General features: G+C 42.7%; 1 protein-coding gene across 2 annotated transcripts in view; it reads right to left on the bottom strand.

Moving 5' to 3' along the window:
• Positions 1 to 560: 560 nt before the first annotated feature.
• RBM28 (RNA binding motif protein 28) overlaps positions 561 to 16041 on the bottom strand; it is a 31323-nt gene continuing 15842 nt past the window's right edge. The window contains exons 11-20 of one of the 2 annotated variants that reach the window (XM_024763346.1): positions 15547 to 15620; positions 14617 to 14752; positions 13570 to 13634; positions 11544 to 11702; positions 9504 to 9653; positions 9118 to 9192; positions 5708 to 5967; positions 5040 to 5139; positions 2361 to 2512; positions 561 to 1687 (exon numbers count right to left, since the gene is read on the bottom strand). In XM_024763346.1, the coding sequence (XP_024619114.1) occupies positions 2378 to 2512; positions 5040 to 5139; positions 5708 to 5967; positions 9118 to 9192; positions 9504 to 9653; positions 11544 to 11702; positions 13570 to 13634; positions 14617 to 14752; positions 15547 to 15620 (1154 nt within the window). In that variant the 3' untranslated portion in view covers positions 561 to 1687; positions 2361 to 2377. Of the gene's footprint in view, positions 2513 to 5039; positions 5140 to 5707; positions 5968 to 9117; positions 9193 to 9503; positions 9654 to 11543; positions 11703 to 13569; positions 13635 to 14616; positions 14753 to 15546; positions 15621 to 16041 lie in introns of both variants that reach the window. The other variant, XM_024763337.1, reaches the window with a different exon arrangement.

Raw genomic sequence — 16041 nt, 5'->3', positions numbered from 1 at the left:
TAAACCTTTAGAAATAGATGTTACATAAAAAATAATTTACTCCTGTGCCTACCTTCTTTATAGGTAAGAAGACAGACCAAATTTACATTTTCTTTGTCCTTTTTCTTTAAAAGTATATATTTATTTATTACATTGCCTGCAGAATTAGATTTTCTCTTGTGTCTTTTCACTGACAAAACTGATAGGGGTTCTGGCACACTATCCAGCTCAGAAATATTCTTGAGTAATAAAGTGAAGACAATATTGAATACGAATTTTTCTCCTCTGATTGCCATGGCTAGGACTTCCAAAACTATGTTGAATAATAGTGTCAAGAGTGGACATCCTTGTCTTGTTTTGTTTTTTGTTTTTTTTTGTGTGTTACGCGGGCCTCTCACTGCCGTGGCCTCTCCCGTTGCGGAGCACAGGCTCCCGACGCGCAGGCCCAGCGGCCATGGCTCACGGGCCCAGCCGCTCCGTGGCATGTGGGATCTTCCCAGACCGGGACACGAACCCACGTCCTCTGCATCGGCAGGCGGACTCCCAACCACTGCGCCACCAGGGAAGCCCCAATTTGCTATTTTTCTTTTGCATCTTTAAGCTTTCTAAATAGTTTCAAAAGTAAACTATCAGACATAAGATAATTTTTTGCAAAATTATATTCACAAATAACCATATGCTGAAAGTTATGTATTAAGGAGTGACTTTTTAAATGAAAATGATACTAGTATGTGGATTTTTAAATATGCGTAAAAAACGGAGTTTTAATGGGCAAAAATTAGCAGCTTAAATAGTAATGGGATGAACAATAATTTTGAGGTTTAAGTTTTGTTTTCCTTGGGATTCTTATTATATAGTTGTATCTTAAATATAGATTTAAGAAATTTAGAAAACATAACATCATTATATGATAAAGTATATGGAGAAATGCAAAATTGTCATTGTAAATGTTCAGCAATATATATTTTTTAATTTAGTGATTCAAACATCATTTAATAAAATAAAATAAAGGCAAAAAAAAAAGAAAAGAACTGTGCAGTAACTTCGAGCAGCTGAATGATGTTTTAAACATACTGGGCTGCTATACCTGTCAGAAGAAAAATCTGGATCTAAGAAAATCTGGCAAAGCTATCTGAAATGAACCCAATTTTTATCTATCCTAAATGTTCATATTATTTTTAAATGTTAATTTATAGATATTTGTACACTACGGGAAAAAGTGGTGAGCAGACAGCTGGCCAAGGGAAAACAGATCAGAGGCCAGGCATGCTGTGGATCTTCTATTTACACCTTTAATAAAGTGTCTGACTCCCTCACAGAGTACAGGCCATCCTAGGGTTGATGGGTTGCCAAGCTGCTGCCAGAACATTTCGAACTCCCCAAGTTGCACTGTTTCAAGGTAACTCTGGAGATACAGCCTCTGTACTTTAGTTCTCTCCAAAAGGTTTCAGTATTTTCATGGTCTCTCTTTTACCCATCTTTAAACCAATTAAGGGCATTTCTGGGCATTCACTGGTTTCCCAAGATACTGCAATGAAATAGCCATATCCCTAGGTCAGCAATGGTTCTGAAGAAAGCATCACTTATTATGGCACCAGACTGGACTGGGGAATTAAGAGCTTTGTGCTGTATTTCCAACTCTTTCTCTGGCCATGCTCACTGCTCTCTCCACCACCGACCACCTCTCTTGAGTCCTCAGGAGGAGGTGCTGGAAGAGAGGAAATGCAGGTTGGCACCACCCAGGCTAGTGTCTGTGGGCCACTGCCAACTGATTTCTAGTTAACTACCAACAGTTACCCACTCATTTGGCAAACAATTATCAGGTGTTGCTCCTGGCCAGGCCCCACGCCCTCAATTACTTTGCAAGTTTCTCCCACCCTCAAAGACTAGGTTGGAAATCATGTTTCTCTGCTCTTTCTTAATCGATTCCTGCAGTATGTAGGACTACATACCTGAACTAGAGTTAGGAATATCAAAAACATTTATAAATAACAAAGGATTCCCATATATTAGAAAGGAGAGTCTGTTATTCAAAAAGCCACAAAATATCTCATTTAGAGAAGACACTTAACAAAATATACATCTTAAAAATTCAGCAGTCAAGAATGCTTTTTATAATTGTTTCCATTTGAGCAACAGAGAATTAAAATGGATAATTATAAACACAACTTCACACAAAATATGCAGGAAGCATCACCATGTTTTTCTGAAATTCCTCTCTGTGGTCAAATAACCACACACGAGGGAGGGACCAAAGTTCAGATGTGCCCCAGTCGCAGTGCCCCAAAGTGGCAGTGCACTCAAGGAGTTTCCTTCCCTCAGTAAATGACATGGGGGAGGCGGGGAGGCTTTACCAAGAAGCACACAATCCAGCTTCTTACCCAGTCTGCTACCATCATCAACTGTCAAACCATTTGCTCCTCTTTGCAAGAGGAGCTCCTTTAGAAGGTCCCAATAACTTCTGCTTATATTGTTCGACCAGCTGGTTGAAGCGAATTTCTGTCTTATTTCCCTTAGCTTTCTTCCTAGGTACCTACAAATGAAAGGTAAGGAAACATAAGATAATCGGTTTCAGGCATTAAGTATTACCTTACCCTTAGGCCAGCCAAGGGAGAAAGTAGGTTCAGAGATCTTGTCCACCACAAGAGGGACTTCCAGACAGTGACCCCGCAAGAATCATCCATTGGTAAGAAATCAGACCAGGAGTGCCTAAGAGAAGGGCCCCACTAAAGTACCGTGTTTCAAAGGCCTCTCCCCCTTCAATTCCCAAATGTTCACACGAATCTCCTCCGAGATGAGTCAGCCCCAAGTCTGGATGGTCTTGCTTGTTGCCCTTTCCCTCACCAAGAATTACAGGGTTTCAAAGAGAGCTCTATAAGATAGTGTGATGGGTCAGAGGCTTCCCAGAGACACAGATTTCTTGAGTAGGATGAGAAGCTAATGCTCTTGTACCCTTTAAAGAAAGGAACTAGGCAAGGAAAAAAAGAAAATTTGACTTCAAATGATCAAGAATGCAGGACCACCACTTTCTATTAAGAACTAGGGCTCCGGGCTTCCCTGGTGGCGCAGTGGTTGAGAGTCCGCCTGCCGATGCAGGGGACACAGGTTCGTGCCCCGGTCCAGGAAGATCCCACATGCCGCGGAGCGGCTGGGCCCGTGAGCCATGGCCGTTGGGCCTGCGCGCCCAGAGCCTGTGCTCCGCAACAGGAGAGGCCACAACAGTGAGAGGCCCGCATAGCGCAAAAAAAAAGGAACTAGGGCTCCTTGGAAGCTAATGCCAGGGTTGACAAAGAAATAGATAAGTTGGGACATCCAGTTGTACTAGGAAGTAAGGACACTATCAAAGACAGGATCATGTCAGAAGGACTCAGGCAGGAGTCAACCTGAAGGGGCTTCTGCTGGCCTCAGATGGGACAAGAATAATGACTGCATCTGACTGAAACACATCAAGTACATAAAACCTCAGGAATTCACAGTACTAAAAAAAATCGTACTGGTCATCTGAGGAGGTTGGTAGGGCAACAACTCATTACTCTGGAATGTGATAAAAGGAAAAGAACAAAATCAAGCATTTACCCTGCCTTTCCTACACAAATGATATTTCATGGGAACCAAACAGTTGACGAGGGGGGATTCTTTTTTTCTAGAATTCTTCTTTAAAAACACAAAAGCGTTGATAAAATTAGAAAATTACCATTCTGCAACTCGTATTGAAATACGGATCTAGATAGCAATCATCAGTGGGTGCTAAGACCCTTAGGTGGGAGGCTGATGGGGGACTTTACAAATGAAGGGATAAGGTAGACAATTCCTGAACGTACTGATGAATCACAGCATCACTAAAAATGGGGCAACCAGACACTACGCACCTTACGGTGCAATGCAACAGAAAGCACACAGCACCACCTATGAAATACTCTCGCCAAGAAAACTGAACTTGAATCTAATCTAGCCTCTAGATCTAACAATCAGTTTGTAGGCAACATGGGGTATTAGAGGAACAAGTTAAATGACAGCACAAGGAAGAAAGCAACTAAATTCAAAATGTAATACATTCTAAGGCTAAGGACCTGGGTTATCCAACAAATTAACTGCATGGAAAAAAGCAGGGGTGGATGTAAGGAAGACTGGATATTATAGGGGGAAAAAAAGATTTAAGAGATTTAAAAATGAAGTATAAGGAATTCCCTGGCGGTCCAGTGGTTAGGACTCTGCGCTTTCACTGCCGTGGCCCAGGTTCAATACCTGGTCGGGGAACTAAGATCCCACAAGCTGCAGGGCATGGCCAAAAAAAAATTCCGAGTATAACACGTGGACTTTGTTTGGAACCTGATTCATACTAACCAACTTAAAAAATGTATTTTTGAGGCAACTGGGAACGTTTTAATATGGATTACATATTAGCTATTAAGAGCTTCTTATTAACATCATTAGATGTGATGATGGCATAATATGTGTTGGGGTATATGTGTGTTTAAGGCCTGATCAGCTCGAGATGAATTCTGAGATATTTTTCTGAGCAATATACCTCATTTCCACATGAGGCACATTTACAAGTGAAGTAGAATTCACTTTAATATATTCATAGGGTGGGGTGGGGTGGGGGGTAGGTAAAACAAGATAATTGTTGAAGCAGAGTAACCAATACATGAGGTTCGTTTTATTATTCTCCCCACTTTTAGGACCATGTACCTCCACATCCTCTAAAAAGCTGCAATCCTGTACATAAGTGCAGTCTAGAAGCCCTTTCCTTTTTTTTTTTTTTTTTTTGCGGTACGCGGGCCTCTCACTGTTGTGGCCTCTCCCGCTGCGGAGCACAGGCTCCGGACGTGCAGGCTCAGTGGCTATGGCTCACGGGCCCAGCCGCTCCGCGGCATGTGGGATCTTCCTGGACCGGGGCACGCACCCGAGTCCCCTGCATCGGCAGGCAGACTCTCAACCACTGCGTCACCAGGGAAGCCCCGAAGCCCTTTCCCTTTGCACAACTAATCACGGCACAAGCGGCTGCTGACCCCAGCAGAGCTGTGCCATGCCAAAGCCTCATGGCCTACAGAACTTACCTGCTTGGAAGATAATTTCTGCTTCTCTTGCTTCCAGTGGTTTATCTGGGGGTTTGGCTTCTTGGGAGGGAGAGGCTTCATTTTGCCTTTGTTCCGTAACCTGAAACAATATGGTCAAGTGTCACCCTGAGTTCCTCCTCTAATTGGGACGCCTGAGATTTTTCTCAGCCCAAAAGATAAAATGCCTTTTCTTACGCTGGCTCTTTCTAAGCCCATGAGAAATCATGCTAAAAAGGGATACTGCAACAGAATGTCCTATGGCTCAACATCTGTATACTTCTCTTTTTGTTTTAGCTTAAAACCTCAAGGAAATCTCAAAAACCTTCATATACCTAACACAAATTTGGTCCAGATCAACTTCTGTTGACAGCACTAATCTGTTGTCCCAAACAGAAACCTCAGGTAGATGGGTCCCAGCTGACAGAGACCACCACCAGGACAGGAGGAAGCTCTTCAGAAGAGAAAAATCAGGAAAGCCCGCACTGGAAGGCTCCTCCGAGGCCCCCTCTGCCAGTCCTGTTCCGGCCTCCATTTGGTCCAAGAGTGACTCTGCTGGTGTAGAGATACTTCATGCGGGACTGGAGCACACCAAGCATCCCTTTCATCCAAACAAAGAGGAAAAAGGGCGAAGCAAGACAAACCCTCTGAGCCGCCATCCTGCATCTCACCTAATTTTGGGGCCTCGGTGTGAGGGGAGCACCAGGACCTTTCTTCGCTTCTTCCCATCAGACAGCTCCACGTGCTCCACTTCGGCCTTGGTCTGGAACCCTGTCCACGAGACAGATCCTGCCTTCTCCTTCTGCTCCATGGGTGCCTTGCTTTGTTGATGCATGTGGTTCTGAGGTGTTTTCTGTTGCTGTTTTTTCCCAAGCTCTGGTTGTTCTTGCTGGGGCTGCTCACCAGTTGCCGACATGGATTTCACTTTTTGCTGTATAAGACAAGGGAATGCCATTTAGTTACTGGGTGAGGTTTATTTGCTGGAAATATTCAGAAGAGGAATGAGCTGGTGAGAGAAGGGGAATTCTTCCCCCAAATAGTTAGAGACTATAGGAAAGTGAATGCAAGTAGTTCACAGGCCCTGAAATAGTAACAGATGGTTACTGGGTGGGGGACACAAAACAACCATTTCCCTTTCCACATGCAGAAATAGGGGGAAAGTACAGGTATGTCCCAAACGCAAAAGCCAGTAGAAAATAGGCCAGTAGCATGGGACAATTACCAAAGGTGTAACAAATGTATAATGGGAATGAGAAGAAAGAAGAGAAATATTTGAAGTAATAAGAGCTAAGGATTTCCAAACTTAAGGACAGACACTAAACCACAGATCCAGGCCAAAAACCAAACAGGATATTAAAAAAAAAAGAAAAAAGTACACCTAGGCATATCATATCAAACAGCAGAAAATCAAAGAGAAAACCTTGAAAGAAGCCAGAGGTAGGGAAAATACATTACCTACAGAGGAACAAAGTTAAGATTACACTGGATTTCCCTTCAGAAACCATATAAGCAAGAAGAGAATAGAGGGAAATATTTAAAGTTTGGGGGAAAAAAATCACCAACTTAGAATGCTTTACCCGTGTAATTATCCTTCAAAAGTGAAGGAAAAACAAAAACTTTCTCAGACAAACAAAAATTAAAGAAATCTGGGAATTCCCTGGCAGTCCATGGTTAGGACTCAGTGCTCTCACTGCCGGGGGCCCGGGTTCGAGCCCTCACTGGGGAACTAGGATCCCACAATACGCACAGTGAGGCCAAGAAAAAAAACTTTAAAGAAATTTATCACTGGTAGACATGCCTTGCAAGAAATACTACATGAATGTATTAAGGGAGAAGAAATGACACGTCAGAAACTTGAATCCATATAGAGAAAGGAAAAACATTAGAGAAAAGATAACTGAAATGAAGATAAGGAAAAGATGACATGAGAAGGAAGACAAAGTATGTTACAGATTTATTTTGCACTGAAGTGGGGGAAGAAAAAGAAGATTCATGTGAAATTAATGTAGTAATAATAATGTTATTTTGTCCTTTTCACCTCAGAAATCTAGACAGGCACACTGACACAACAAAGATCTATTATATGCCTCTTATGTGCCAGTCTCTAAGTGGTAAGGGTACAAATGGACAGAATGAAGTGTCTACCTTTTAGCACTCACAGTCCAGTGGAGAAAAGAGACATTCACAAAGTAAAAAACTAAAAAAAAGTTTAAGGAACTTCATGAAGTACAAGTAATAAAGTCTTATCTCTTGAGAGAGGTGGGGAAATGCTACTTGTGGAATATGAGTATGGAAACTGAGTAGAAGTATCCTTGAGTCAGGGGAGAGGAACACTTTTACACAGAGAGATCAGTATGTACATTAAGTGTAGGCAACAAATAAGGCCACCTGAATTTTTTTTTAAGCCAGTAGCTACAGAATCACCTCCGACTTAGGCAGTAAATAATTCTATAACTACAATAATAGAGCTGCCTTGAATAATAACCAGAACTCAGGTTTTTCCAACCCAGGGCCATTGTATTAACCACTGATACTGCTCCTCTAAAAGTCACGCTCAGGGCTTCCCTGGCGGAGCAGTGGTTAAGAATCCACCTGCCAATGCAGGGGACACGGGTTTGAGCCCTGATCTGGGAAGATCCCACATGTCGCGGACGAACTAAGCCCGTGCGCCACAATTACTGAGCCTGCACTCTAGAGCCCGCGAGCCACAACCACTGAGACCACATGCCACAACTACTGAAGCCCGCGCACCTAGAGCCTGTGCTCCACAACATAAGAAGCCACCGCAATGAGAAGACCGCGCACTGCAACAAAGAGTAGCCCCTGCCCGGCGCAACTAGAGAAAGCCCGTGTGCAGCAACGAAGACCCAACGCAGCAAAAATAAATAAATAAATAAAAGTCATGCTCGTGATATACACCATAAAGACACCAAAGCACTGCAAATGTTTGGTATATACGCAAGTTAAGGTATAATATCAATGAGATCTGTAAGAGTTATGGTGTCAAGAATAACCTGGCCTTCTATGTCCTGCGGCAGGATGGGTAAGAGAGTGAGCAATGACTGTGTGCTGACTGTGTAGAATGCGAGACAACTTACACGCACTACCTCATTTAATCCTCATCAACCATGTAACACAGATGATGTTAATCCTATTTTTACAAACTAGAAACTGAAGCTGAGAGAGGTAATAACTTGCCAAGGAACTCAGAAAGGGGCAGAGCCTGCGTTTGAACATGAATATTCTTGTTCCCAAAGTCCCTGTTCTTTCCTCTCCACTACACTAGATTAAAAACAGTACTAAAACTATCAGGCATCACACTTCTGCAGCCATCTAAGAAGAAAACAGAATTATGGAAGAGAGCGCTGAAACCTACAGGTAATGTAAAACTTAACCTTGGCTATTAACTTTGACACGTACCATCACCAAACACTGCGGTACAAGCACTGCTGATTGGTAATAACATCAGCCCGATTCTCCTCTCTCCTTCCTCCCCGTTCTGTGGAGCTATCACAAGCCAGGCCAGCAGAGGAGAGATGGCCTGCAGAGTTCTAGGAAACTAAGAGTAAAGGGTAATAAAGAACCTAATGAGGAAGAGACCTACTTTAAGGGAGCAGAACCACAAACTGCACAAAACAGTTTAAATATGGCCCTAAAAAAAATATTGTTTTAACTGAACTGTATACTTAAAAATAGTAAAGTTTATGTGTATACTACTACAATTTAAAAAACAAAGACAGGGGCTTCCCTGGTGGCGCAGTGGTTGAGAATCTGCCTGCCAATGAAGGGGACACGGGTTCGAGCCCTGGTCTGGGAAGATCCCACATGCCGCAGAGCAACTAGGCCTGTGAGCCACAACTACTGAACCTGTGCGTCTGGAGCCTGTGCTCCGCAACAAGAGAGGCCGCAACAGTGAGAGGCCCGCGCACCGTGATGAAGAGTGGCCCCCACTCGCCGCAACTAGAGAAAGCCCCAGCACAAAAATGAAGACCCAACACAGCCAAAAATAAATTAATAAAAATTAAAAACAAACAAACAAACAAAAAAAAACAGAGACAGAAAAAACATTTCAGTTCTGTACCAGGCTGCGCTGGATCCTCAGTTCCTTTATTTTAAGTTTCCTTCGATCTTCCAAAGAGAACTCCACTATTGGTCTCTGTGGCAGAAGGGGACAGAAAGTCATTCATTAGATTTCTTAATCTCTGCGTGCAATGAGCTGAGATATCGTCCCACCACTACCCTCTTTCTTGCAAGTCAGAGGATGCTACTCACTTCACTCTACTTAAATGCAAGGGGCCAGTTCTGCAAGCAGTCTATCCAGTTTAGTGCTCCTTCTAATCATCTTATCACCTGAATCACTGATCACTCCTCCAACGCCTTGCCACTCTTACCCACCATGCAAACGTCAGAGGGTTTTCCGCAAATGGCCCTCAGAGGAATGTGTTCCCCCCACAGGATGAGGCTCACCTTCTGAGGTCCAAAGACTTCTGGATTGTTGTTGATGTGGCGCAGGGCCGCCAGGGCATGCTCGTGCTCCTGGAACTCTGCAAAGGCGTAGCCCAAGGACTGACCGTGAATTTTCCCATGAGCTCCTTTAAGGCCTCGCATTACCCGACACTACAAGTAGAACAAGAAAAAGAATCAGTAATTAGAGGATAAAGATCCTTAACAGCTTCAACAAGAAATCAGGTCATGGGAACAGTTTTCATATATATCACCATCACAAGAGTTTTACTGGAATAGCATTTACGAATGTCTGTTTTATTAGAATACACCTACGGAGAGCACAAAATGAGTTAAACAGATATTTTCTTGCTTTCTAAGAGCTTACAGACATCAACACAGACCTACAAGTAAGCATGTAAATAAAATAAACTTCCCAAGGAAAAATTATAATAGCTAACTGTTGACACGACAATACACACAAGCTGAGAGGTACGTGGTACTTGAGGTTGTATAAGTTAGCACTGAGGCTAAAAAGCCATCTGTGGATCTCCTCACTGAAGAAACCACTCAGAAAGGAAATTACTGAAGAAGGGAAGGATAAGGGCCTGATGGCTTTAGATAAGAAAGACAATTCAGGTATGGGGAAAATCCTGCCCAACATATAGCCTCAGAAATACAGGAAGGAGCTTCAGCTGTCTTTGCTCAGAGCTCAGATCCTCTCTGGCATGATTTTTCCCTAAATCCTTAAGCTGTAATAGGCATCCCGGGGCACCGAGGAACAGTAGGATATTTGGGGAAAACTGATAGTTTACGTGCTTTTACTGCTGGAAGCTGTAGTTATCACGTAACAGAGAAGTCTAGGCATTGGGTACACATGGATGCTGCATTTGGTGTGCGTCCGGTATCTACTCTGTGCCTAGAACTGTGCCATGTACTGTAGGATAATCAAGAAAAGCATAAAATGAGGCTCCTATCCTCAAGAGGCTTACTATCTTACTGAGACACGATATTTACACATAGGAAAGAATTAAAAATTCAATATAATGCAAATATTGTAAAACACACACATTTCTCTAAATGATGGCAGGTGTTAAATGTGCAGACTCTTACTAAGCATTGTGGACGTTCATGAGACATTACACAGCTCACCCTTAGGCCAGTAACAGTTGAACGGTTACCAGGTTTTACCAAGAGTGGTGTCAGCTACGTGCTGACATGTTCACATTCTCTCCTGGAATTCCCTGAATACCAATACCTTACATTTTGAAGAGGATTTCCAGGAGTAGGAAAACAGTTTACGGTGATGAATCAGAGCAAAGCAGATTCATAATATTGGCTAGGTTACTTATTCAATAAACACTGATCAAGAGATGACTATGTGCCAGGTATTATGCCAAGAACTGGGAACAATGAGATAACGCCTGCTCTCTAAGGGCTCAGCCCGGTGGGGAGGAATGACTGGCAGACCATCACAGGACATGTAGTAGTCAGTACTATGACACAGGTACACAGGGGTGTTGTGGGAGCAGAGGAGAGGTCTCTGTACACACACAGAGCCTAACCAAGTCTTGGTGTGAACCCAGAGTCTGTCTAACACAACTGCTGAAGACCCGGGTGGCTCTCTATGCTCACCACAGGGCACTGAGGACTCTTACTACAGGGTAAGAGCCTACATGGCTCTTACTAAATGGTAGCGAAATGCCCTTCTAAAGAGCAAAGCACACAGATTATTTTCTCAGCAAGAAAATTAACCTTACAGCACCTGGTATAATGCTGAGAACACAGCAGGTATTCAATAAATGCTTGCTAAATTAATTCATGAGGGCAGAGACTTCCTCACATTCTGCTGCAATTTGGTCAGATGTGAAAGGTAGTTCTTAGAAGAGGTTAAAGAAAAATTTTTCAACCCCATAAAACCACAAAAATCGCCAAACTCAGCCTTGTCTGCTGACTGTGTCCAAAAGAAAATCTGTCAATCTGCCAGCACCACAGCCTGAACGAAATACTCGATCTGACCCAGGATGAGTACCTGAGTTCTGAGTGGGCAGGGCCAACTCTCACCTCCTTGATGCGCACCCCCTTCTCCCCTCCAGTGGCATTCAGCAGCAGCTTTCTGAGCTGTTTGTCATCCACGGCCTTTGGGAGATTGTGCAGGCACAGCCTGGTCCGGGAGACAAAGATATTCTGGTCCTTGAGTTTCTGATGCTTCAGCAGCTCAAACTGAAAGAACAATAAATTGTTAACAATAGAATCCACCCTTTAAAAATACAGGCTCATAATTCTCCAACAGGAAAGAATCATGATGCCTATCCAATAACCACACATCTAGAAGAAAGGAGGGAAACCACCCACGCTGCAGCCTTACGATACTCAGCACAGGGAAAGAAAGGGTCAAGGAAGCAAAATGATGGTGGAGAGGTGATAAGATCATGGACTCTGGAGTCAGACTGAATTAGAAATCCATCTCTAACTGGAGAAGCTACATAAAATTATTTAAGCCTCAATAATTTCACCTACAGAGTAGAACTGTAGATCAAAATATAAGACCAATCTTTCAGTACTGATGTGAGGCTGCAATGAGGTAATACACATAAAATCCCAGGCTCAAACCCGGCCCAGAGCAAATAAAAAATAATACTGTAGTTAACATCTATGCCAAGCCCTTATCTACCCATCAACTCAAACTAATTACTTAGTCCTTCCTAAAGGAAATGGAATTTATTTAAGAATTCTTGATAGAATACTGTCTCGTCTCAACTCTGCCACCTTGAGGCAAAGAAACGTCTCAACTCTGCCACCTTGAGGCAAAGAAACGTCTCAACTCTGCCACCTTGAGGCAAAGAAACGTCTCAATTCTGCCACCTTGAGGCAAAGAAACGTCAATGGCCATAGAAACAAACTGCGTCTAGAGCCTCAACTATGCTACACAAAGCACTGGTCCCAGGGCAACCTGTCTCTAAAGTGAAAGGATGACATTCTTCTCCTGATTTGTTTGTTAAAATTAGCTCAGTAGAAGAAAGTTTGAAATTAAATTTTTTCTTTTATCAAGTCTCATCCCTGCTGCTTCTTGTTTGGTAAAGGTACTAACAAATCACAAAATAAACAAATACCCTGGAAATGAATATTAAAAGGGCTATTTGAAGAGGTTATCATGCTTAAATTGAACAGTCTAATTTTTCTCCTAGGAAAAACTGTGCCTGCTGTGAATTACACTGTGTATAATCTAGTGAGCTTTTTGCTAGAAAAATTCACTCTAAGGGAGAATTAAATGTGTCACTATCACATTGTGATCAGAAAAGGGCATACAATGCCCCCCAAATAACCATGATTTCCAGATGTTCACTACCAAAAAAAGTTGAGGACACTAGTCCAGAAACTGTACAGAGAAAAGACATGCTGCCTCTTGCTGTCACTATATTCTCATCTCTGTCCGTCCTCTTCTGCACTTTCAGGTTCCATAGTTAATTCTGTTAATGATCATGCATCTTTACCATTCTAGGCTGGCTTAGCTTTTTGAAAGTAAGCTATATGGGCAAAAGTAAAAATTACCGGAACAAATATTGCCGAGCAGCAAAGGAACTCAATAGCATCAGTTATCAGTGGAAATCCCATAACATAGTTTTCCTACTGGAGACACCACCCTCCCCCATCAAAACAGACATCTTAACTCTCCCTTCCAAGACCCACATCTACACCTCCTTCCCTACTAACTCTAGCCACCCTGACCTTCCTTTCTTATGTTATTCTGCATTTATACTGACACCTAATTATATACAGCCCGAGCCTCTAGGGATCTACTCCATGACCCAGAAGCAAACTATGTGGCAAACGTTTACTGCTGAGCATTAGGAAAACAAAGAATAAGACCCAGTTCCTATAATGGCATATAATGCTGACATGATATTATGTATAATGCTGGGTTAGTTGCTGTTTCACCTGTGTGCTTGTTTTCTAACAACAGTGTAAGCAGCACCTGTGACCGATACTTGCTTGGCTCTTTGATGAGCATCTCTAGCATTCAATTATTATTATTTATGGATTTTATTAAGTCATGCAGAACATGAAGACTGGTGCCTAATCTACTCACTCGTTCTCTTTTGGCCATATCAGCAGCACTCACACCCTCTGCAGCCTTCGTCCCAGCACGAATCACTGCAGAAAGAGGGAAAAAGGCCAAGACATCAGCAAGGGAATTTTCACTGAGCAATAAGAGGAATGTGATTTGAATGATGCAAGCTCTCTGTACAGGGCCCAGAGGACTATGCTGGCCAGGACATAGTGGCATCTGGGTAGGTCCAGAAATAGGCTACAGGGCTAAGTTCTTGTCTATGAGCTGCTCTCAAGGACTAAAACTCTGAACATTTTGTGATTTTGTTCCTCTCCTTCCTTTCCCTCAAAGAGTTTCATGTACATGCCCAAAGTCAGATGGAAAGGCCTAGAGGAAATTCTGGAAATAAGTACATTTTAGGCATCTAGAATGCAAAAATGCTCTACCTATAACCTGTCCTTGGAATTTCAATGCGCATGTATTTGGGAGCCATTACTAAGCAGTGAGATAAGCCAACCTAGAAAACAGCTACATCATAACACAGGGCCTAGTCTCAAAGGCTAATGGTCTCCCATTTGCTAGTCCAGGCTGTGCAGCTGTGCAGCAGGTGGCAATATTGTGTGACCTAGAGGAAAGGATTCTCTTTTGTCTTAATTAAAACTAATTCCTGATTATCTTTCTCACATTAAGGGAAAGGTACTCAGTGCATATTTAAAATCCATGAGTAATCCAAAAGAGTAATTTTCGTCATAATTTTCAACTTCTTCAGAAAACCTATCAGGAATGATGACAAAAGGCAAAGGTAATTTGAGTTTTTCCTCCCTCTTTGCCCTGCTAATCCTCTGACGAAAAGGTCTAAAGGCAAGCAGGCAGAAAGGAGAACGGGACTCGTTAATCCATGAACTGGGTGAAGCCTTCCTAACAGAAAGCCACATCTACTAAAGTGGATTAACAATATATCACTGTTAAAGAGGACACAGGGTTTTTAATTTGAAACATGCCCCAAACATACTATTGCCAGGTCACTGTCACAGCAAGGGGCCAGCTACTCAGAAGCCTGGTTCCCATCTCCCTGCCACCACTCACAGCCTTCTCGGGCCAGATAGAGATTCCGGGTCCCAGTCGGCTTCTTCACCTTCTTTGTCCGGAGCTTTGCAGCCTCATCACGGGTCACTGCCAAGTCAACCTTAAGCTGCCGGCCATCCAGTTTAAGCCCACCACTCTGTAACAGATTGCAACCTCTTAAAATTCATGACGAGTAGAAACTAAGCACCTGACAAGGAACACCAAGGAAAGGGAAAACAGCAAACCCCAATTATACTGTGGAACCCAACCCCCAGGATGTTTTAGCCCAGCTGGTTGCAAGTAGATCACTGAGCCTAACAGTATTTAGCACAGCTGTGCAAAGGCCACCACATGTTCGTTTGTTTTAAGGGAGCTGATTAGTCCCAAAGTAGGCCCAAATTGAGGAAAATGATCTGTAAACTGGCAAAATTTTAGTATTCTAAAGAAAGCTAATGAAACGGTAGTATTAACTCTACTCAGGAGAATTTAAGAGACAATGGCAATACAGAGTAATTTATCTCAAAACAATTTATACTTGGTTATAGAAATCACAGAAAAATTCTCAATCACCCACACTTTCTCTCTCAAACATTTACTCCACTTCACAGATGGCCTTAATCCCTTCTCGTCCCAGTGTTTCATGTCATCAGCCTAGGATAAAGACTGACATACAGAGAGTGAACCGTAAATAGATTACTATACCTGTTTCCTCACCTGTAAAATAAGAATGATTTACTTACCTTATACACACCTACAGGGCTCATGTGAGGATTAAGTAAAGTGATGCATGTAAAGCTCAGTGCCTAACACACACTACGTGCTCAACGAGTGTTCGCTTTATTATTATTATACCACGGACAATAATAATAATGCGGCTTTGTGCTAACATCAGATGTTGCCCCTGGGAGCCACTACTGCCAAGTTACAGAGTAAAGGAAATGTCTTCCTTACCTCGGTCTCTGGAGAAGCAGCTTCAAGGCATTTCTGAGCCGCTTCTTGAGTCATGAACTGGGCAAATGCACAACCTGCACAGAGAGAAAAAACTAAGTAGATCCCAAACACCCATGGCCCACCAGGAATCCAAAGACAACACTACAAATGGTGGCAGCCTGACACAAAGTGGAGGGGTAGTAGCATCCTTTTGTTTAGTACTATGAGACTTAACTAAGAAGCACTGTGTCAGGCACTGGAGGTTCAAAGACAGGTAAGATAGCACACTTGCTCACAATGAACTTTTATTATTACTTCCTTCATCTTTTCTAAGGCTTCTTAGAAACTTTAGTCTCACCATTCTACTCCTTAATAAGAAATATCCACAAGAAATCTAGAGAAATTCCAGCCTAACATTTAATTCAGTATCACTCTCTGTGTGCCTATCAGAGGACTAAAAAAATGAGGCAGCAACCACTTAAGCCTGAAATTAAATTACAGATCTCACTGTCATCA

Source organism: Neophocaena asiaeorientalis, unplaced genomic scaffold (genome assembly GCF_003031525.2).
Source record: "Neophocaena asiaeorientalis asiaeorientalis breed wild unplaced genomic scaffold, Neophocaena_asiaeorientalis_V1.1 scaffold681, whole genome shotgun sequence".
NCBI lineage: Eukaryota > Metazoa > Chordata > Mammalia > Artiodactyla > Phocoenidae > Neophocaena > Neophocaena asiaeorientalis.
This window is presented reverse-complemented; position numbering and strand designations above follow the sequence as displayed.